Raw genomic sequence first — 24,067 nt, 5'->3', positions numbered from 1 at the left:
TTTTTAACATTTCTGGATAAATATGATCTAAATTATTTCCTATCTTCCCTCCTCCTCTAGTCCTTGAGATATTTAGTTAGAATGGCAACATGGCAAAGAACAAGCCAGACAAATAGTGGCTTTAATTAAAGTGAAAAGAGAAATAATCTTAGTCTTATTTAATCAATGTTTAATCAATCTTATTTAATCAATATTTGCTTTCTTTTTATTATAATTTTTTTTCAATTTTAATTATGATAGTTTAATTGAAATACAAAAAAGAGAAATATATAAAAACAAGATTAAAACAATGTATCTATATCCCACTATTTTCAAATAAAGAAAATGATTAATAAAAGAAATGCAAACATGACAATCTCATGTGTCAGAAACAAATTGCAGGAACAAATTGCAAGAAATACTTTGCTACTATGTAACTTTATTTCTGAATGCAATTCTGTATATGTCTACTTGGAAGTTAATGATATAGATTTTAAATGGTTAGTTCCCAATAAATGCATTATGCATTGTAATTTTTACCTAGTAAGGTTATGGTAGTTTTATTTCTTATATGAAGAAAATAGCAATTAATATAATACTGATATAAAAAACAGATCAAATTTCATTACATATCTTATTACTAATCTGGAAATTTTGGATATGCCTTTGAAATTATTATTCATGTGTTCTAGACCCCATTGCATCAATCCATTTCAAAGATAGTAAGTAGAAAGTAGAAAAATAATATGAATATGAAGATATATGCAAATCTCCTAATACAAGCTTTATGAAAATTTAGTATGATTGCCGTTGATTATATCCACTTTCTATTATGGTTTCATTTAATAATTGTTTATTTTCTTAATTGTATATGATCTCCAAATCACTAGGATGAATCTTTATGTGTGCTTTGTGTCCCTCTCCATATGTGTCCTTTGTTTTAATGAATAGAACAATCATTAATTTGTCACATATCTGTTATCACACATAGATAAGAACTTATATTTGAAGAAGAAAGAGTCAGGGAATTAGGCATAGAGAGAGACAAGGTTCTAAAATTCTTTCCAATATGTCACTTTGTTTAATGTGCTGTTCCAATGTTTATGTGAAAAGGTAGTGACATTTCTTTACTTCTCAAGAAAATAATAGATCAACTCAAATGGAAGAAGTTATCTTTATTTCATTATTCATTTCCTACCAAATATTTCCAAGAAAATGGAAATATTGAATAAGTAAATGTGCCAAGAAATCCCTATGACATATTAAAAGAATACCCATAAGAATATTGGCTCAGGAGCCTAAAATTCTCTTTAGAGAAAAAAACAATCAGTTATGAACAAATTAGATATATTGCATATTTCTGAGGAAGCAGGTAACTTTGTTGTTCAGATACATACTGAACTACCTTATCAATGAATTTGGTAAGAATTCAGAAACTTAGGTCAACAATATGACCACAATATTATAAAATTACCCATAGCTTCTGGAAGATTAGATATGGTAATATTAGCATTATGTTTACAGATATTCCTATATTTCATACTGCTGTACAATTTAGATACAGGTAATATCGTTCTATATGTCTACAGTGAGAGTCAAAGGAGTCAAAAAGACATCCATCTAGATTGATATTTTCTTATTCAACTCCAACTGATGAAATGTACATACTGTATATATAAGATTATGTAAATTATGTAAATAATTTTCCTCATGCATGCATTGCAATTTTGCATTTTGATATACTTTTTAATATTTATATAAAAACTTTTTCCTTTAGGAAAACAAAACCATCATCACAGGCTTCATATTGTTGGGATTTGGAGATCAGTCTGAACTACAGATTCTATTTTTTTTACTGTTTCTTATCATTTATTTTATGACCATGACTGGGAATCTTCTCCTTGTTATTTTGGTAGTGACTGATAGGCATCTTCATAACCCCATGTATTTTTTCCTGGGAAACCTATCCTGTCTGGAGATCTGCTATACCTCAACCATCATGCCCAGAATGCTGTTCAGCTTCATAACAGGGAACAGAAATATAACATTTTCTGGTTGTTTTACTCAATTGTATGTATTTGGGTTCCTGGTGACTACAGAAACATGTCTTCTGTCTGTAATGTCTTATGATAGGTATTTAGCAATTTGCCAACCACTACACTATCATTTCTGTATGAATAAGAAGGTGTGTATCTCTTTAGCAATTGGCTCTTGGTTAGGTGGTGGTTTTTCTGTCTCAATAGTGGTCACATGGATGGCACAGTTAACATATTGTGGCTTCAATTATATTGACCATTTTTATTGTGATTTTGTCCCTCTGAGTAAGTTAATTTGTGGTGATACTTCACTGTTTATCGAAATAGCCTTTCTGTTATGTACTGTATTTACATTTCCTTTATTTATGTTGACAATTGCATCTTATATTTTCATTATCTTGGCCATTTGGAGGATCCCTTCAACATTTGGGAGGCAAAAGGCATTTTCCACTTGTTCTTCTCATCTAATTGTTGTCACCATTTTCTATGGATCATTAATGATTGTTTACCTCCTGCCAGATGACTCACTAATAAGAGGTTCAACCAAACTTTTCTCTCTATTCTATACCATTCTCATTCCTATGGTCAATCCCCTCATATACAGTCTGAGGAACAAGGAAGTGAAAGAGGCTTTGAAAAGACTACCACAGATATTACTGCTAGACTTATGACTACAGTTTCTCAAGCTGAGTGTCTCTGAATGTGTCTGCTATTAATGGTAATATCTTGTCCAATAGGGAGAGATTATGTGACTTTAGGAGAAAAATTCAGGAAGACTGACAAAAGTGACAGGCTAATTTATTCAACAGAACATTTCAGAGAGCGTTTCACATTTGAATCTTAAAAAATATATCTCAGTGGACAATGATTGGCTTAAGAATATTACCATAAAGGAGCTGCACCCAGATATATGATTCTTAGATTAGATCCTTTTATATGAAGTATCTAAATTCTAAGTATTTATATATATTGTATTTCAAATATAAAAGTCTGTTTTGCAGAAAATTTAAAATTATTAAAAAGAAATGTTTTGGATGCAAATGATACTTATGATTTTATTCAACTACAGTTAGATGAATTTATAGTTTGACAATATACATACATATATATATACATATACATATACATATATATACATATATATATATATATATATATATATATATATATATATATATATATATATATGGCATTTGGCTTTGTTCAGGTATTTTCCCATGTCATTGTAGTTGTGCTTTAAAGTTGTAGCAACGTTTCGGCAGAATCTCATCTGCCATCATCAGGCTTCTGTATAGTGTTCAGATGACTTTAAAAAGTGTTCAGACTTTAAAAGCACAACTACAATGATGTGGGAAAATACTCCAACAAAGCTGAATGCTACATGGTACCCACAAAAACTTAAGAATATATATATATATATATATATATATATATATATATATATATATATATATATATATATATATATGTTTTCTGAGGTTCTCATGGGTATTTGTATGTGGATCTTTGGTTGTTCGGGTTTTCTCCCACGTAAGATTCGAAGTATCTAGGCAACGTTTCGATGAAGTCTCATTCATCATCTTCAGGCTTCTGTCTCCGGCTCTGTGCTTCTCAGAGTAATGGAGATTGCATATATATATATATATATATTTGTTTTATATGTCAAGACCTTTACATTTTATCTATATTCCATTAATCTGCTCTTCTTGAATATTTAAAAGCTTATTGGTACTATTACTGTTGTTGATGATGATGATGACTTTTGTAACTGAGATTACCCTTTCTCAATTAATTTTATCCTTTAGATTTTTAAAATAAAGTGAGTGATATAGTATATAACCTTTTCCAGGTGTCTTTTTTTCAATTTTTTTATTTGCAGATGTGACACTTGCTATATGTCAATGTCTTCTCAGTTCTGGTTTTGTATGCATTTCTTTCTTAAGTTTTGGTCTTCTTGTGCAGCCAGAATTACTTCCTCTGTCTCTTTCTTCAATTTTTCTGCTCTTAGCCATTGCCAGATCTTGTTGCTATCCATTTTCTCTGCTATTTTTTAAAAATGTGTATGCCATGTAATGCTTCATCTTCCCATGTCTGTTCTCTCTTCTTCAGTTGGTCTTTCTTGTAGGCCACTTTGATCTTTCCAGTATTCAGGAAGCCTTCCTGGTATACTGATTTCAGTGCATCTTCTTCAGTGTCCTTCAGATAATCTTCCAATGCTTTCTCTTATTCTTCTTCAATTGTCTGATGTATTTGTAACATTATTATTAGTGGTAGTAGCATTAGTATTAGTATTTATAAACTTTAAGAGCTATTAATAAAAATAGTTTCTAAAACAATACAATATTAGTAAAATATAGAGCTCATTCACTAATGGGCTCAGTGATGATAGAGCTCTCAAAATATTGTATGAATGAGAGTCCTTTACATGTAAGATAATATAATTTTGTATTTCTTTTGTGGTTAAAAAATAGCAATAGATTTGAGTTTAGACAACATCACAGACATTATTATATTTTAGCACTGCTGTAAAGAAAACTACAGAACTTATTAAAGTATAGAACCACCAAAAATAAAGTCCAGTTGCCAAGATTTAAATTCCAGACAACTCTACTTGTATAACTGAGAATCTTCATTGATAACCTCAGTGAGTGCTTGGTATAAAATTAGAGAAATTGCCTATAACAAAATGAAGCATTTCAGAGGAAGGATATAGCACTTTTGACCCAGAGCAAGAAAATACATATGAAAGCTGTGACTGACAAATGGTTTGAGGATGACATTGTGGGTACATGTTTTCCGCAAATTGTTTTGGGATGTTTTCATGTCAGGACAAGAAAGATGTGTAGTAATCCATTTGATTGAGATCCCATAAGTGAAATCCCAGGAATGATTTTGATGAGGGTATCTTTGAATTCTGAGTTTCTTAGACAGTAATTGACTCAATTAACAAGTGGTGTTAGAACAGTATAAATGTTTGTTGGGATCAACAGAATCAACAGATGTGAGGGTCCTTGGATGTGCATAGATAAAAAGGGAAGCACAGTAGAAAATAGTGACTATCAAAAGGAATCTCACAAATATGGAAAATATCTGTGGAGATTTTCTGTCATCCGGGTCATAGTTGTCTCGAAGATGCTTTTTTCAAAAGGCAACCATACTGTTTTTTTTTTCCCTTGGGGAAGAAGAAGAGACATTTCACTTCTCATCCAAGAAGCTTTATCAGTTGTGACTGATGAGTCACAACTGATGAAGGTTTTGGATGAGAAGTGAAACATCTTCTTTTTCTTCCTCAAGGAGAAAAACAGTACAGTTGCCTTTTGAAAAAGCATCTTTATGACATATGAAAAAACATTTTCTACTTTCCTTTGGCTGAAGGAATATGAAGAACTGTTGAGATGATATAAAAATGGGAAACAATTGTTAGAGAGAATGGAACAAGGAGAATGAGCAAAGCTAGTAAAAAGTCCATGAGTTCAGCCAATGACATTTTGAAAAGAAATGATATATCACATCTCTTCTAGCCAATAACTAAATATACCAGTAGATGGATTTTGGAATTTACCTGTATATAGATTTTTGAGGACATTTTGTTATGCTGAGATACACTGTTTGAGATTATTTTAAAGGCTAACATATACTCTATTATAATTAGTTATTAGTAATAATAATTATATATGTATAATTTTGAAATTCAAATAGAAATATTATCTATCATAAGAAGGAAAAAAAAGAAGAGGATAATGAGAAGAAGGTTGGTGGAGTTTGTTACAATGACAAAAAGTGCATAATTGGAGGACTTTAAGGATCACAGAAACTCTATGTAGTCACTAAAAGTTAACACACATTAAATGGCACATATTCTATCTATCTATCTATCTATCTATCTATCTATCTATCTATCTATCTATCTATCTATCTATCTATTTATCATCTATCACATACTTATTACTGAGCAAGATAATTGCACTATCAGTATCATTCCTTCCTGTTAAAATACTAAATATGATAAAACAGCATCATTGAATGGCAACTCCCTGGTCCAGGTTGTCAATTAGCCTAGAATATTAAAAAAAAAAAAATTAGCACAAAAAAGGGCAAATAACATAAATAGAAATTCCATTCCCCAAAACACAAAAAGAAAGGTAAGTATAGAACCAGTGTTTAATATAAAATCAAAAATAATATATATGAAAGTAACACACATTTTCACTACACATTTTCTTTCACAGTGTCGCTTTAATAGATGAAATGATAATGTGCCAAGTATGTCAGGGATTCAAAGAAGGAGTGGGGTCTGTTAAATGGGATAATTCCAGGTGACAGAGCCTGAGAGACAAACAGCTAAAGACTGTCATGTGGAATTGTCCAACCCATTCTGATGATTATATATAAAACATTCTATGTAGAACATGTGTAGAGAAGTTCATTGAAATCACAATTATTCATTATCTGCATGACAATGTTGGATCACTAAATTAAGCGGGGGGGGGGGAGAATTGCATCATTATATCATAAAGATGTGATTCTATATGGTCTAGAACCTTCCTTTAAAGAAGAGTGTCAAGCATCCAGACACTATCCATGATATCAATCACTCCAAGATGTTATCTCTCCAATAGATTTATTAGGAACAGATCTGGCACGTTGAAAAGCAATTTCCCAAGTGACAGCTTTTTCGTGCGTTATGCAAAATCTTGAACTTTTCAACTCCTCTAACTCTCTAAAAAAAATACGTGGCAGCTGACACAGAGTTGATTACAAAGAAGCACACTCTAATTCACTATTACCTGAATGCAAAATATGGTCTTGAATTTGGCATTCTGAACCATGTTGTATTTCATTACAATTCTCGAGGGAAATTCTTATTTGATTATAAAATAAATATGTCTTTGCAAACACAATGTACAAGAAAAATATGTACAAAATAATGTTATTTTCTAAAGCAATTTACAGGGGAAAAGATTGAAAACAATACTTCCTTTTTATTAAAATATGAGAAAAAAGAAACACAGATAATACATATCTGGAGAAACCAAAGACAAATTTCAATGTCCAAATAACTAATACAACTTTTACTATCTCACTGATATGCAGATAACACTTGAATAATTGTTGAGAAGATACTTTTCTAGATTCCATCAAAACAGGCAATGTTCTTAATTTCTCCTCTCAAAAGTCACATACAATGTGGAGACCAGTTTCAAAGCAACAGAGCTTGGTCAGTTTACACATCAACTCATGAAAACAAAACTACTTTTGTCTAAAGTCCTTCTCAGAACTTTTTTTGACATCTTTGTTTCTAAGTCTATAGATGAAGGACTTCAACATTGGGATAACTAAAGTTTAGAGCATTGACACAATTTTACTCTGAAAAGGGGAAGATATGGATGCTGGCTGAGCATAAATGAAGAAAACAGTCCGTAAAAGATGGCTACAGGTGTTATGTGAGATGCACAGGGAGAAAAAGCTTTCTGCCTGCCACCTGCTGAATGCATCTTGAGGATGGTGGAAATGATATAAGCATAGGAGGTGAATATCACACCTGTAGTAATGGAAATGATAACACCGCAGAGAGAGAACATCACAACTTAATTGATGTGCTTATTTGTCATAGTGGCATTCATGACAGCAGGGACATCACAGAAGAAATTGTTGACCTTGTTGTGATTGCAAAACTTGAGATGAAAAGAATCAGTAGTCTGTATCACACCATTGGAACAACCACACATATAAGAAGGTGCCACCAAATGATGACAAGAAGTCTTTGACATCTTTAATGATAAACGAGTGGATAGCAAATGGCAGCTAAAAGAAAACATTCTGTGGTAACAAAGATGGTGAAGAGCATCAACTAGGCCACACAGCCCTAATATGAAATGATATTTTTCTTCTCAAGGAAATTTGCTAGAGCTTTCGGAGCAATGGCAGAAGAATAACAGAGGTCCAAGAAGGATAGGTTCCCGATGAAGCAGTACATAGGTGTATGAAGCTATTTATGATTGTGATCATACCACCATTTCCAACCAGAATGGTGATGTATAATACCAGAAAAACAGTAAAAAAAAATGTAATTTCCAACTTTGGTTGGTCTCTGAAACCCACCAGAATGAACTCAATAACTGTGCTACAATTCTCCATGATACGTTTATAAAATAAAAAGACACATAATAAGCATGCCATGCTTACAATTTCCTAGAGGTATTAACAAAAATGCGTGGACTCAATCTTTAAATTGATACATAAAAGCACCTTAAAAAAGAGTTAAATTCAGAATTAACTTGAGTTTCTATATATCATTTTGGCATGGGGCATTCAATGAGATTGCACATTAAGTTAATTGCTCTTATGTTGTTTACTTAAACACAAACATATAGCTATCCTTTCCCCAAGATTTATTCTTTGAGGCTGACTCACTTTTTAAATATAAATTATCAAGTTCTCATTTGGCTGGTTAAGTCACCTTATTTTTTTTATTATTTCTTTGGAATGTCTGTTATGCAAATTCTCTTTAAATGCAATTGTAGAAACTTAGTATCCTTTCCCTGTTTCATTAATTTAATACTAGTTTGTTTAAAACAAAAAAAGCCCAAAACTTTTAAAATATTGTATTTTCTCCAAATTTTAACATGTTTCCTTTTTAAAAAAAAATTGCGTATTTTAAAATATTGTTTATAATAGCTGTATTTCATTACCCTTCTCATCTTTTCTACTACTTCTCCTATTGACTACATTACATGATTACATTATTTGTTGTTTATATGTACATTGAAAGCTCATGCACCAGATATTAATTCCTTGTGTGTCCAATCACACTTGGCCAATTTCTATTCTATTCTATTCTATTCTATTCTATTCTATTCTATTCTATTCTATTCTATTCTATTCTATTCTATTCTATTCTATTCTATTTTATTTCAATTTACTTTTTATTATTTTTAAATTACCTTTCTGCACAGGTGTAAAGACAGTCCCATTAAATATTGATAAAAAAAAGTAATTCAGCTACCTGTCCACACAGAAACAAACTATAATGTCTAACAAAGCAAAATAAAATTAAGGGTTTTAATACTGTTTCTAAAAGTCAAAACATTCAATAGGCTGGAAATAAATGCAGCTTTGACAGAAATTTGACTATTAAGAAGACAACAAAAGTTTTTTTTTTTTTTCATATGGCTGCCAGATTGCATCATCACACTCATCTTAAATTCAAAACTGATGGTCTTTTATATAATAGGACTATGATAAAAAATACATCAGTGACCTTATTCCTCCCACTGAAGGTTCAATAAAGAAGTAGTATTCAGTGGATCCTGACCAGTTCTGGAGAACCAGGAGCAGAAATTTTGAGTAGTTTGGAGAACCGGCAAATACCACCTCTAACTGGAGATTTACAGTATCCTTCCCCTGCCACACCCAACAAGCCCACAGAACCAGTAGTAAAAAAAATTGAATCTCACCATTGGTTCAATAGTCTATGCATTATATAAATGAACATAAACCTTTTTATCAAAGAAAATTAATAGGTAAAATCTGGTCAGACTGCTTCAATGTTCTGATTTGTGATATTAGGATAGAGCTATTCCATATTCCAAATCAAGGGGCAACCTGAAATTAAATCATTCCGATCCTCCAGTGAGTTTTAGGAGATATTTTGAATGAGTTCAGTGCATCACAATAGTATAGGATAGAGTTCTTTGTCAAATATATGAATACTTTAACAGTTATGAAATTTAGTATCCTAGAATTTTACCATTGAACATTAAAGGGCTGTCTTCATTTAATTATTTAATCATGTCAAATTTGTAGCCTTTTCAATTCATCTTCTCCTTTAGTCTAATATTTCCACCTAGTAAGCCTACTTTTTTTTATTCTGGGCAATTTGTGTAGAAACACTTAAAATATTTAATTTAACTGCCAATTTGTTTTGTCATGGAAATTTGATGAACTTTGTCACTCATCATAATGGAAACTATTACATTTATTATTGTATTATTATCATTATTATGATTTTATATATATATATATATAAAACAGTATGAAGTCACAACTTCCAGTTTACTACAACTGCTATTATTATTTAATATTTAATCTTCAATTTCATTCATAGTCTGAGACTAGTAAAAACTTAACATTTCAAGTTCTAAACAGGGAACTAATTGCTGTTAACGTAATGTCTGAGTACATAGGCAGTTCCAAGTAAGATGGTTTTTTTGCAAAGTCAGAATATTCAGATCTAATAAATTCAAAATTTCCAAATATCTAGGTAACCCTTTGGGTATTGCTCCAAGGGCTCTTATTACTATTGGTACAGCCACTGTTATTATTGTTGTTTTTATCATTGTTAGATATTTTGAAGTTCAAAAAAAGATATTAAATTATAAAGGTTCATTTAGACACATATGTACTATAAATGGTTGAAAGAAGTACTTAAAATATCACTATTCTTAAGTCACCCTAAATCAACTTTAATGCTGTTATTTTTTAAAGATCATTTTTCCTATTTTGTAATAATATTTAGGAGCTATTTTGCTTTTTTCTAGTATAAAAAAGTTTGTTTGTGGTTGGAAATGAATCAGATTCCAGTGCAATATGTAAATTAGCAGGCCAGATATTTATATGGTGTTCTTTTTGGCAGCACATATGTTACAACTGTAACACTACAGAGAAAGATATGCTTAGGTAGAGCTATAAAAATGAAATTAACTTACGACAACGTGTGGATAAGTCCAGCCCTATCATACATTTAGCAAGGATTTATGATAGAAATATTCTAAGGCAGGGGAATAGTTTATTCTCCATTATTACATTCATTGTCTACTAACTATTAAAAAAAAATATATAGTGCATGATAGGTATACTAGGAACTTCAGATAGGTATTTCTAACCGCTACCATAATTTTGAAAATATACCCAATATATTGTCATAAGCATTGAAGAAAAAGTAAATTTTTGTCTCTTTTCTGCTAAATTGAAGAAAAATGGTATTAGAAAGTAAATATTACAGTGGATATGAGTATATCACTGGGAGAATAAACTGGGAATTGATAATCTTCGAAAAAGTTTATATGGATGTAAAAAGTCAGCACTGACTGGAAAGCAATGGGTCAGTTGATCAGTTAATCTTGATGCATCACAGGAAGCTTTCAAAAAGGGACTGGACAACCATTTGTTCAAAATGGCTTTCCTGCTTGAGCAAGGGATTGGACTATAAGACTTCCAAGGTCTCTTCCAACTCTATTATTCTATGTTATATGTCCCAAAACAGCCAAAAACGCAGCAAAACCCTTTGGGAAGAAATGTAAAAGTTTTATCCTCAGAGGAACAATAATCCATTGAAAATAAAAGCTACAAATCAAGTTCTCATATTTTAGACCAATTCTATGAAAATCTATCTCTCTTGAAAAGTTTATAATGCTGGAAGTGGAAAGAGAACAGAACATTCAACACAAGTGGTTTCAATTACCAAAGATAAAAGTTGGAAATAGATAATCCTGGAGAAGGTTTATTGGAGCTGCAGAAAGTCAGCACTGACTTGATGATGACACAAATCAATCAATCAATCAATCATTCAATCAATGTCTTGCTAAGTTTCAGAATTTTCACCTTAAAACATGTTGGGCTTATTTCACTCAACTTTTACAGCAATATCAAAAATAGTCACAGCAGCATGATTATTTTCTGGTCCTTTTAGATTATATTTTAAAAAATATACACCATGCCTTAATATAATTATTATTAATTCTGCTGTAGCAAAGCTGCTGATTCAGTGGGTGATTTTCTTAATGGTGAAGCTTTTAGAACAATAGTGTGCAGTGATTAGAATGCAGTATTGCAGGCTAATCCGGTTGACTTCCAACTGCCAGCACCAGGTCAAGGTTGATTCAGCCTTCCATCATTCTGAGGTCAATAAAATGAGAATCCAGACTGTTAGGGGCAATATGCTGACTCTGTAAACTGCTTTGAGAGGTCCAGTGGTGGGATTCAAATAATTTAACAACCAGTTCTGTGCCCTAATGAGGTCTTCCAACAAATGATTCACCAAACTGCTCAGAAAGTTAACAGCCGGTTCTCCTGAACAGGTGCAAACTGGTTGAATCCCATCACTGAAAAGGGATATACAGCACTGTGAAGTGGTATAGTCTAAGTCCAAGTGCTATTGCTATTGTTATTTTAGCTTTTATCTCTGTGATAAAACTGTGGTTTCTTTGGTCCTTCCCAAAACATTCAATTTTTTCTGTCAGCAAATGAAATCTTAGCTAGGAAGAACTTAAAGCTTTTTCCTTTCTCACTTTTACTTCATTCTTATTTATAATGGTCTTTTTATTTCTTTGTTTCTTTAGTTCAATCCTTTCATTTTTTTTCTTTTAATCTTCTTTTCCAGACAATTAGTCAGGCTAATTGCTTGGTTTTTTTTCTTCCCCTTCCAGAATATGTCTCTCTTATATTTCAATGCTTTCTATACCTTTCCATGAATATTCAGGAGGCATTTGTTTTATTTATTTATTAAACTAATTTATATGGCTTCCCAACTCATATACAATGACTTGGAGAAGTTTAGAAAATTAAAACTTCATAATACAGAAGCCCATAAATCCCCCACTCCCATGGTGGCAAAATGTGCTTTTAAGCTAATCACTTGATCAACTCTGCAGCAACCTGGAATGAGTGTAACTAGTCCACAACTCAAATTTGTGCAAAGGCTCTCCTGGCCATGACTGCCAGTTGTTCCTTGAGCAGGAGTTATGAATCCAGAAGAATAGCCAGATCAGACTCCACGCAGTTCTGGGGCAATGTTATCCCATCCAAGACCAAAGATAACAATTATTTAAGAACCAAAGAGTCCCTAATCCAGAACTATTCCATGTTGCCAAGGTTCAGTTTCATCATATTACTCCTCCTTTTGACCTCAGCAACTTCCAGGTACAAAGAAAGGGCAGATATAGTATCACTTAACTCACCATGATTAGAGAAGCACAACCAAGTATCATTAGCAAACTGACAATATTTCATTCAGTATTGACAAATGATCTTACACAGTAGCTTCATGCTAAACACAGGTGTAGAAAACATTGAACCCTGAAGAAGTATGAAAAGCAGGGGTTGCAGCTCAGACTTCTCACTCCCAATCCCTACCAACTGAAAACAACCTTGGAAGTCTACCAGACTTACTTCTTTTAAATGAAACTCAGAATTAAATTTGATTAAAATACATGTTTAAGGTGTGTATGCCTGTGTAATAACTATTTCAGAAAAATCAGCATCTGATAAATGAAATGAAACAGTGTCATATATGTAGACATAAACTTCAACAGCAATTCAAATGTCAGTAGTTAATAAAAGATACTTTAGAAACTAGGTATCAATTTTTCTTAATTGTCGGCTCAGAGCTTCTTTAACCTCTCTGTTTCTTAAGCTGTAGATTATGGGGTTCAACATTGGGATCACAACTGTATAAAACATTGATACAATTTTTCCTTGATCGGGAGAAGACAAAGCCCCAGGTTGTGCATACATAAAAAAAACTGTCCCAAAAAATAAGCTCACTGCCATCAAATGGGAAGTACAAGTTGAGAAAGCTTTTTGTTTTCCTTTGACAGATGGTATATTTATTATAGTACTAATAATATAAACATAGGATACTAGGACTACTATAGCTGTCGTCACAATGATAAAGCCACACACTGAAAGGAGCATAAGTTCATTCACAAAGGTGACAGAACAGGAGATCTTCATGACAGCTGGAACATCACAAAAGAAGTGGTCAATTACAAGTGAGTCACAAAATGACAGACTGAATGTAAAACCAGTCTGGATGCAGCAGTTGATACAGCCAAAAAAGTAAGAAATGGATAGGAGACAAGCACACCTTTTCTTTGACATGATGATATGATACAGCAATGGACTACAGATGGCAATGAATCGGTCATATGCCATTACAGCCAAGAAAAAAGCCTCTGTGGTTCCAAATAGAGAAAAGAAAAACATCTGAGTTGCACAACCTCTGTAGGAAATGGTCTTATTTCCAGTTATAAAACTCAACATAGCTTTTGGAGTGATGACTGAAGAGTAGCAAATATCCAAAAAAGACAGGTTTTTCAGGAAGAAATACATTGGGCTACGAAGTTGTGCATCAGCAGTTGTAATTATGATCAGGCCCATGTTCCCCCCTAGGGTGACGATGTATATTACCAAAAAGAGAAAGAAGAGTGATATGCGCACATTTGGTTGATCCTTAAAGCCACTTAATATAAATTCTATCACTTCAGTATGATTTTCCATTGCTTATTTATACTAGAGCATAATACATAAGAATCTGAAAGCCCATCATGTAGAAAAGATACATCTATCTTGATAATATCCCATTAATGTTTTGGTGGCATTCAAGCCATTCAAAGTTTCTGGAGCTGAAAGTAAAGAAACCTGATAAAGATACAGAACAAGAATGGATACAAATCTGAAATTAAACTTGAAATTAAAAGTGCTATACAGATAAATGGATTTCCTTGTCAAATACTAAAAAAAATGCTTCCAGTATGGGGAAGCAAAAAAGAATTAAACTTTTTTTTAGAATTTCTTAGAAGATAAAAATATAACTGTGACAATGTTAGACATTCTAAATAAAAAATGGAAAAATATAACAAAGTGATCGGAGCTGTATTACTAGAATGTATATTACAAATAACTAGACCAGAGAGTTAGAAGAGAGATATAATATTTAAAAGTAAAGAAACTTATTTTGTACTGTGATAAAGTACAAAACTTTAAAAATATTAAAGGTATCATCACAGGTTGTAAACCATTTCAGATAAACTTGTCTTTTGTTTGGAACAGCTTACCTCCTGAACTGATGCCTTTAACACAATCAAACAGCAACTTCTATCAATCCCAGGTCCTTAGGAAATATTTGGTAAGTGGATAAAAATGCTAAACATTTGGCTGATTGTTTGACCAACTATGATTCAATTTCAAAAAGCTATGTTGCTAAACTGCAAAAACCATATTGCTTGAATCCACATAGATATATTATAATATCCTATTCTTTTTGGAAGAATTTTATATGAATGAAATCCAACCCTAGCTAAAGAACCGGAAGCTGTAATTTCAAATTGTTGTAAATGTAATAATAATAACAGCATATATAAGAGTTATGCAGTGTTTTATAAACATTCATATCTCACATATTTGCATAAACTGGTACACTTCCTTCTCTCTAGCTACAGAAGATAAATGTCAGTTTCTAGTGAAAGCAAGAAATATTGTTTGTCAGAATGTAGGGAGTGATGCAATTACTTATGGACTCCTTCCTTCCTTCCTTCCTTCCTGCTTCACTCACTCACTCACTCACTCACTCACTCACTCACTCCTAATATCAACACAGCTGACAGTAAGAAATGTGCAAAAAATGAAATTAGTATTAGCTATTGGTATTCCAGGTCACTGATATGTGTAAGCAATGTCAAAGAGAAATCTCATGTGAATATATGCAAATTATATTACACAAACCTAATGGAATAAACCCCAAAATCTTCTTGTGATTTGTTATAGTATGTTTTATGCTGGGCATCTTAAACCATTTATCTGGTCAAATTTTTGCTAAGTTTCTAGTTTTTGCACACATTTTGGATACTGAGCTAAATTAACTCATCTAGAACTTAAGAGCAATTTTCAGCTTCAGCATTTTTACTCACCTCTCATTAGAACTGGAAATGGAAGAAACTTGCAATGTTGTTTTTCTATCTAACATTATTTCCACACCAGTCTATGAAGCAAATGCACTCTGCCAATCTTTTTTTTTCTTTTCTGTGTTCAGATTTAACACATTTATAAACAATCATTTTACACCTGAGGCCCAATGTTAGACATATGATCTCTTGGGTATAATCTATTTATACAAATCTAAATAGAGATTATTTTTGGCATATTTTGGATTCCAAGAAAAAGAACATATTCTTGGAAAAGAATCTACTGTGAATATTTTTTTTTAGTTATCCCAATCAGAAGTGAGGTTTCTGATTCATAAACTAGCATTTGCATGAAAGAATTTTTCAAATCTAGCAAACAATGAAACTTATTCAGCAATTTATCTGTTCAAAAAGGACCCAAACCAAAAGAATACACAGTTTATTCCATGTTGAATTTATGTACTTAAAACAGCAAATTACATGTTAAGCAGCAGTATATTTTTTAAAGCTGTGCTTTTAAAGTTGTAGCAATGTTTTGGCAGAATCTCATCTGCCATCATCAGGCTTCTGTATAGTGTTCATCTGTGAGTCAGACTTTTACAGTGGTTTCAGATTTAAATTTTTCTTCATCCTGATTGGTTGGGAGTCTTGGTCTGTGTTTATTGGTCTTGGAGTTTGCTGTGTTCTGCTTGATTGGTGTTTCTAATATCTTCTGTCTGTTTTGTGGCTCTTTTTGTATCTTGATTAGCTGGCAACATTGTGTTACTTTATTGGAGGCCTTTAGTGCAGCTTGGCTCTGGGAAAATGGATGACTATCATTAGTTAGGAAGCTAGGTTTCATAGAGCCAAGCATGGTGAACTTGATTTTGGGGTGTGTGCTGTTTAGGTGTGTTAGGAAATTGTTTAGGTTTTCTTTTCCATGGGGCCAAATCACAAATGTGTCATCGATTTATCTTAACCATAGTTTGGGTTTCTGGAAGGCATTGGCCGGGGCTCTGGATTCGAATTCTTCCATGAACAGGTTTGCAATGACGGGTGACAGTGGTGATCCCATAGGGGCTCCTTCAATTTGTATCTTTGTCCTTTGTATATGAAATATGTGTTGGTTAAGCAGTGTTCTGTTAGTTCCATGAGGTGTTTAGCTGGTTGGTATTTATTTTTGATGATTTCAAGGGTCTCTCTTATTGGGACTTGTGTGAATAGTGAAACCACATCGAAACTTATAAGCAGATCTTCTTGCTCCACATGTAGATCTTTGATCATTTCCAAGAAGTGGTATGAGTTTTGTATATGTGAAGCTGCTGTTTCAGCATGGGGCTGTAGCTGTTTTGCTAAGTGTTTAGCTAGGTTTTGTAGTGGTGCTCCTCTGGAGCTGACTATGGGTCTGAGAGGTATGCCTTTTTTGTGTATTTTTGGGAGGCCGTATAGTTTGGGGCATCTGGAAGATTTTTCTCTTGGGATGATCGTCTGTTGGATCTCTTTGCTCCTGTGGCTGGTTATAATTTTCTTCTTGGTTAATTTTTCCAGATATGTGGTTGGGTCTGTGTTTATGGGCTTGTCTTGGAGTAGGTCTGTCAATTTTGTTTCATAGTCTTTTCTGTCCATTACTACTGTAGCATTCCCTTTGTCTGCTGGAAGTATGATTATGCTGCTATCTCTTTTCAGGATTTGTAGTGCTTTAATTTCTCCTTTCTGCAAGTTGCTTTTGGATGGTTTGCTTGTGCATAGGATGTTGGTAACTTGGTGTCTTATTCTATCAGCTTCATCTGTATTTAATTTGATTAGGCTGGATTCTACTGCACATATGATGGATTGTGTGGGGATTTTTTGGGTGCTATAGCATAATTGAATCCTTTGGTTAGGACATCTGTTTCTGTTTTGGTGAGTTCTCTGTTGGAAATGTTGTATACTAATTTGTATTGCTAATTTAATTTGATTAGGCTGGATTCTACTGCACATATGATGGATTGTGTGGGGATTTTTTGGGTGCTATAGCATAATTGAATCCTTTGGTTAGGACATCTGTTTCTGTTTTGGTGAGTTCTCTGTTGGAAATGTTGTATACTAATTGTTTCAGGTGTTGTTGTGAGTTGTTGGGGGTTTTCTTGTCATGTTCTAATTTCTTTAATTTTTTCAAGAGATTATCATTTTTGTAAGTGGTTTCAGATTCAGCTCTCCAAATTGTAAGTTGTTTTATCTTGTCCCAAAGTAGAGGGTGGATTTTGCTGCTCAATTCCAGGTGTAGTGCTAGCAAATCTTTGTTTAACTGATCTAATTGGAATCTCTTGCTGTGGAGCTCGTTCTTTAGTAGAGCCATTTCAGTTCTTTTCAGGATACGTTTAGTGGCTGCTGTGCTTTGATGAAATGTTAATTTGAAGCAGGTTGGTGTTGTATTGTTGTCTCTGCAACTGCGTAGGAATTGGAGGTCACATAGTATCCCTGCTCTTTTAATTTCCAGTTTCTCGTAGGTTTTGATCTGGCTGTTTATTCCCTCCCCGTAGAGGTTTGTTTTCTTAAGTTTTCGCGGGTACTTACATGTATGGCATTCAGCTTTGTTTGGATATTTTCCCACGTCGTTGTAGTTGTGCTTTTAAAGTTGTAGCAATGTTTCGGCATAATCTCATCTGCCATCATCAGGCTTCTGTACAGTGTTCATCTGTGAGTCAGACTTTTACAGTGGTTTCAGATTTAAATTTGGGGCAGCCTATTGCTGTGCCAGAATGGTTTTTTCTTCATCTTGATTGGTTGGGAGTCTTGGTGTGTGTTTATTGGTCTTGGAGTTTGCTGTGTTCTGCTTGATTGGTGTTTCTAATATCTTCTGTCTGTTTTGTGGCTCTTTTTGTCTCTTGATTGGCTGGCAACATTGTGTTACTTTATTGGAGGCCTTTAGTGCAGCTTGGCTCTGGGTAAATGGACGGCTATCATTAGTTAGGAAGCTAGGTTTCATCTGGGTGCCTGGTTGGGATGTGTTTGAGCTGGAGGTATCGGGGGGATCTGTTTGTGCCCAGGTGTTTGCCTGGGTTGTGGTGTGGAGATTTTTTTGTTTGTAAGTGCAGGCTTCCAAATGATTGACAATCTGGTGGAATCATCTCTTCTATTCATGCTTTCTGGTCTTTTTTCAATCTCTATGGCTTCTCTGGTGATTCTGTGGCTGGGGTTTTCTATAGTGGCTAGGGTTTTGGTGCCATTGAAGTTGATGCTATGACCTGTGGCTTCCATGTGTTGGACTAGTGAGGAAGTGTGTTCCAGCTTTTTGACTGCATGTTTGTGTTCATCCTTATTCTTCTATTGGTCTGTCCAATGTATGTGGCCGGGCATGATGCACAGGGGACTTCGTATATGCCTTGGTTTTCCAGGTCAATTTTATCTTTGGGGTTTCTAAGGATGGTTGCTATTTTTCTGTCTGTTTTGAAGGCAGTCTTGATGTGATGTCTGTGTAGTATCTTACTAATTTTGTCTGTAGTGCCTCTTATGTAGGGCAGGACAGCTGTTCCATAGGTCTGTTCATCTTCTGGGTCTCTATTATGTCTCAGTGTGTTTTTGTGGATCAAGCCGGTGATTATAGCAGCCAGTTAACCATTGATACAAAAGGTGAGATTGAAAATGCAATTGTAAGAGATGGAGTGTGTGTGTGTGTGTGTGTGTGTGTGTGTGTGTGTGTATGTGTGTAAGAGAAGAAACGGAGATCTTGTGATCTCCAGAACTAAAATTATATTTTATTATACTTACTAAGCTTTCATCAGCCTTTGCTGACATCGTCCAAGTATTAAGCTACCATTACAGAGATCTATGCCTTTATATATTATTAATCAATTTAGCCCTTGCATGCATAATAAGCCCTTCCAACCACCTCCCACCTATAATTAACTCTGTTGTTTTTGCTTCAGTCATGTTGGTAGTTGAAGGTTTAACTCTTGTTGTTTCCTCCCTTGTTAGATCCAGCCTGCTTATCTCTAAGAAGTTATGTTAATCTGCCAGCTATTACAATTTGTTGCTTTGCTCATGACACAACTGCTTATTGTTTTCATTTTTCTGATTATGATTACTATTATTGATCTTTTTATGTTTCACACAAGTATGTTGCAAAAGCACCTTGGATAAAATATAAAACAAGTTTTATTTTATTAAGCATCAATACATTTCAATCTAACCATAATAATCTACAAGCAAGAACTGGTGAGTCTCAAAATAGACAACATAATAGAAATTAAGAAAGCTAAATTGCTCTGGGACATTAGAATTCAAACAGGCAAGTGCCTACCACACAACACCCGAGATTAATAATTGTAAAAAAGAAACACAAAAGAAGTCTGCATAGTGGACATTTTAGTAGCTGGAGACAGCAGAAGAGAAGAGAAAAAATGTAAAAAATAAAATAGAATACAAAGACCTGAAAATAGAACTAAAAATATTGTGGCAAAAGAAAGCAATAAACTGGTGGCAGAGTAGATATAGTTGCAAACATTTCTCTCATTTAGAATTACTGGAAATATTTTAAATAGACAAAATAATTTATGGTTTTGAACATTCTAAGACTGATTCATTACATATATAAACTTTTACTGAAATTGGAAGTAAATGAAAAGCAAATGAAATAATGTATGATAAAGTAAGGTAAAAACTTCAGTTATAATAAGAAGAAGGAAAAAGTTAACTTCTAACTTTCTTTGATACAGATGCAATCCTTAAAATCAGTGACCCTTTGAATAAGCAGTTGTGTCATGAGCAAAGCAACAAATTGTAATAGCTGGCAGATTAACAAATGCGTGTCATCATGGTGGCATCATGTGACATATCAGGACCAGCACATGATGCATCTAGCTTGTGGGCCATGAGTTTGACACCCCTGAACTAGAATAACAAGCAGGGTTTCTATCATCACAAACAATTCTAATAATTGAAATTCAGGATTAAAATTTCATTTAATTTCAACACAAAGTTGTGGAGTGTTTTCCAAATAGAAACAGCATTAAATGAAAATTTTATTTTATCAAAGCAGTCAATCTGATCTTCACCAACTGCATTAATTTCACCCTCCATCCTTCCTTTGTGAATATATGTAAGTCCTTTCCACTCTGCATATCGAGGAGTCTTGCTGCTGTTGTCCTATAGAAGAACAAAGTTCCATGGGGTTTTTTTTTCAATCTGTTTGTCCTTCAGACCTAGAAAAAAGTTTCTGACTTTATTGTACATTCAGTTTAAGAATGCTTCAAACTAAATGTATTCATAATAATTTTTATCTTTATATTCTTGGTACTCATTTGAAGAAAGTCATCTTTTTTAGCTGTCTGCCCAATGCATCTTTGACCTCCTTGTTCCTTAGGCTGTAGATTAATGGATTCAACATAGGAATTACAACAGTATAAAAAATAGAAACGATTTTGCCTTGATTCAGAGAAGCCATTGCTCCAGGCTGACCATACATGAAGAAAGCTGTTCCAAAGAACAAGGTAACAGCCATGATATGAGAAGTACAGGTTGAAAAAGCTTTGCGTCTCCCCTCTGCAGAAGCCATGTGGAGAATTGTGGCCACAATATAGACATAGGAAATCAAAACTATGGTGGATGTTATCATTATGATAAACCCACACAATACTAGAAGCACAATCTCATTTACAAAAGTGTCTGAGCAAGCTGCTTCCATTACAGCTAGAACATCACAGAAGAACTGGTTAATTTTCCCTGGTTCACAATAGGATAAGCTGAAAGTAAGGCTTGTCTGTGTGCAACAGTTGATGAAGCCAAAAAAATAACAAACAATTATTTGAAGTATACAGGTTTTCCTAGACATGGTGATGTTATAAAGCAGGGGATTGCAGATGGCAGCAAATCGATCATATGCCATCACAGCTAGGAAGAAACATTCAGTTGTTCCAAAAAGAGAGAAACAGAACATTTGTATGGCACATGCATTATAGTAAATGCCTTTATCCCCTGTTGCAAAGCTCACCATGGCTCTGGGAGTTATAACTGAGGAATAGCAGATATCTAAGAAAGATAAATTCTTCAGAAAGAAATACATAGGACTTTGGAGTTGAGGATCAAGAGTAATAATAATGATCATTCCAATATTCCCCATCAACGTTATGATGTACAGCAGCATGAAAAGAAAAAACAAACCCAGCTGTAGCTCTACAGGACCTGAGAATCCTTCCAAAATGAATTGTGTGATTTTGGAGTGGTTTCCCATTTTATTTTCTGAAAGATAGAACATGTGACATAAAAGCATAATTGGGGGGGTGCTTAAGCGCACCAATGCGCCTACCGTCCCTGTCCTATTGTTTCTTCTTATTTTTCTTATATGTATCCATTTCATGTATTCATAACTATGTTTATACTTATACCTGTTATCTTATAATCGCTTGACAAAATAAATAAATAAAAAATGAATAATAATACAAGAGTGGCCTTTTTATAGTTGGACTCAAATGACAATAAGTTACCAAGTCAAGGTTCCCTAAATGTTTTACACATTTCCTAGTCCAGTCCATTTTAAGTATCTTATTTATACATGAATACAATAAAACATTGAAATCATTCAACCCTGAAAAAGTAAATCAGCTTTGATCATAATCATTGCTGGGATTGACATTATGGATTTCTTCAGATACCACAAATAAACTTTTAAAGTACAAGTTCATAAATAACTTTAGAGCTTTCTCTTATGTATTTGCATAATGCATCATATACTGAGTAGCAAATAACTGTTTGAATACTCAATTTACTATTTAATTTAAATATTTTGGATACAACCACACTAAACTAATATCAAATATGTGTTTATCTGAGAATTTCCTGATATATTTGTTTTCCTTTATATAGTAAGTACTGTAAAGCCTTTATTTTTACTTCACCATAAGATTCATTCCCCAAATGTTTTAAAATTTATAGTCAGATCAATTTCTGTGATATATTTTATATTTCAATTTTGAACTTGAAAAATTCCAATTTCTATTTATTGTAGCCAAAATACTAATCCCAATCACAAACAATCTGCATTCATTCATACAAATACAGAAAACAACTGTAAAATGAGAAATGAAAATTTCTTAAATTTTATCATTTCCAAAGTAGACCCATATTATAAAAATGTGGGGCTACTATAGAAATTACTAACCATTTCTTTTTGTGTTCTTCTGCATTCTATTGAAATCTACTGCCATTTTTAGCAGATTTCCCCTTCCCCATACCAAAACTTATACTGAAATATATTTAGGTCTATGAGATATCAAAACATTTCCATTATTAGCAGGTAATGAATAATTATTATTTGTGATTATTTTGAATAAATAAATATTGTTTAAAATGTTAACTTACACTCCTCTGTGGCTCTCCATTTAGCTTATTTATGAATTTGATAGGAGAGGAATGCCTATCAATGTCATCTTAGAAAGTCTGTCATTATGCAATGTATCCAGTGAAATATCACATCCTTAGATTAAAATGAGTGCAATACAACTCAGGATTTGGAAAGATTTTACAGAGAAGGAATCAGCTAGAATTGTACATTTATCTGAAGGGAAATTAGGAAAACTATTTTTTCCACAATTATCTGATGAGGAAAGAAAGGAGGAGAAAGAGAGAAAGGGAAGAAAAGGGAGACAAGGAAGGAAGATAGGTAGGTAGGTAGGTAGTCTTTCCCTCAAGTCAAATCACATATTGTTTTATTTACATTAACTCAGAAGTGGTTTCATTCTTACACAGATGAACACCCTTTCCCCCCTCAAAAAATTTCCATATCATCATTTCCCATCTCCAAAAAATCTCTCAGGCTATTTCTATTTTTAACTATGAACAGGAGATATGTAATAGCAGCAACGGCATGCCCTAATCACTTGTTTTAATGTTCTATTTCTTAGTACAAGGATCAAAAGTTCAAAATAATGAAAGAGAACTTTATATATCAAAACATATTGACTAATTAACAAAAATGTGTAAAAAATGTTACACATACAAAATAACATCTGCAGAAACAGGTTTTCTTTCTGGTATGATACATCAAAAAGAATAATTTTTCACCTTGTTATTCAGTAACTGAAGAATAGGATGCACAATTTCAGCTTATGTGAAGACTATTTCAAAGCACTGCACATATTATATTCATAATTGTATAAAAATAACCAGAAAATTTTGCTGAAATGGATGAAAGTTTCTCAAAGCAATACAACTCCTGTATCTCCATCAACAAACATTAAATAAGCATTGTTATCTCTTTCCACAATAATTCTCTCTCTTTAAAGGTAGCAATTGCTCATTTCAATTATATCCCCTAGAGTTGTGGCACCTAATGGGGAGACAACTTTCTTAACTGCAAATAGCATGTGTGCATCATGGTTTGTTCTTCAAGATTAGTCTCAGAAACTCAGAATT

General features: G+C 33.2%; 3 protein-coding genes and 1 pseudogene across 3 annotated transcripts in view; 1 reads left to right on the top strand and 3 right to left on the bottom strand.

The window, feature by feature from the left end:
- Positions 1-2,686, top strand: part of LOC113452026 (olfactory receptor 5AR1-like) — a 36,280-nt gene extending 33,594 nt beyond the window's left edge. The window contains exon 2 of the mRNA XM_087915941.1: positions 1,757-2,686. Coding sequence (XP_087772067.1) covers positions 1,856-2,686 — 831 coding nt within the window. The 5' untranslated portion in view covers positions 1,757-1,855. The remainder of the gene's footprint in view (positions 1-1,756) is intronic.
- Positions 2,687-7,265: 4,579 nt separating this feature from the next.
- LOC113452027 (olfactory receptor OR9H1-like) lies at positions 7,266-8,153 on the bottom strand (annotated as a pseudogene).
- A 5,214-nt stretch (positions 8,154-13,367) lies between these two features.
- Positions 13,368-14,294, bottom strand: LOC113452028 (olfactory receptor OR9H1-like). Its single transcript, XM_026723434.1, has one exon. The coding sequence runs from the start codon at positions 14,292-14,294 to the stop codon at positions 13,368-13,370; it is 927 nt and encodes a 308-aa protein (XP_026579219.1).
- A 6,660-nt stretch (positions 14,295-20,954) lies between these two features.
- On the bottom strand, positions 20,955-21,926 carry LOC113452029 (olfactory receptor OR9H1-like). The gene has a single exon (XM_026723435.2). It carries the CDS (start codon positions 21,924-21,926, stop codon positions 20,955-20,957), a length of 972 nt encoding a protein of 323 aa, XP_026579220.2.
- Between the last annotated feature and the right edge of the window lie 2,141 nt (positions 21,927-24,067).

This window comes from Pseudonaja textilis, chromosome Z (genome assembly GCF_049901715.1).
Source record: "Pseudonaja textilis isolate UNSWEBS1 chromosome Z, rPseTex1.2, whole genome shotgun sequence".
In the NCBI taxonomy this organism is placed as follows: domain Eukaryota; kingdom Metazoa; phylum Chordata; class Lepidosauria; order Squamata; family Elapidae; genus Pseudonaja; species Pseudonaja textilis.
This window is presented reverse-complemented; position numbering and strand designations above follow the sequence as displayed.

Bases quoted from the DNA above. Each gene is read 5' to 3' on its own strand.
- LOC113452028 (XM_026723434.1), bottom strand. From the start codon at position 14,294: ATGGAAAATCATACTGAAGTGATAGAATTTATATTAAGTGGCTTTAAG.
- LOC113452029 (XM_026723435.2), bottom strand. From the start codon at position 21,926: ATGCTTTTATGTCACATGTTCTATCTTTCAGAAAATAAAATGGGAAAC.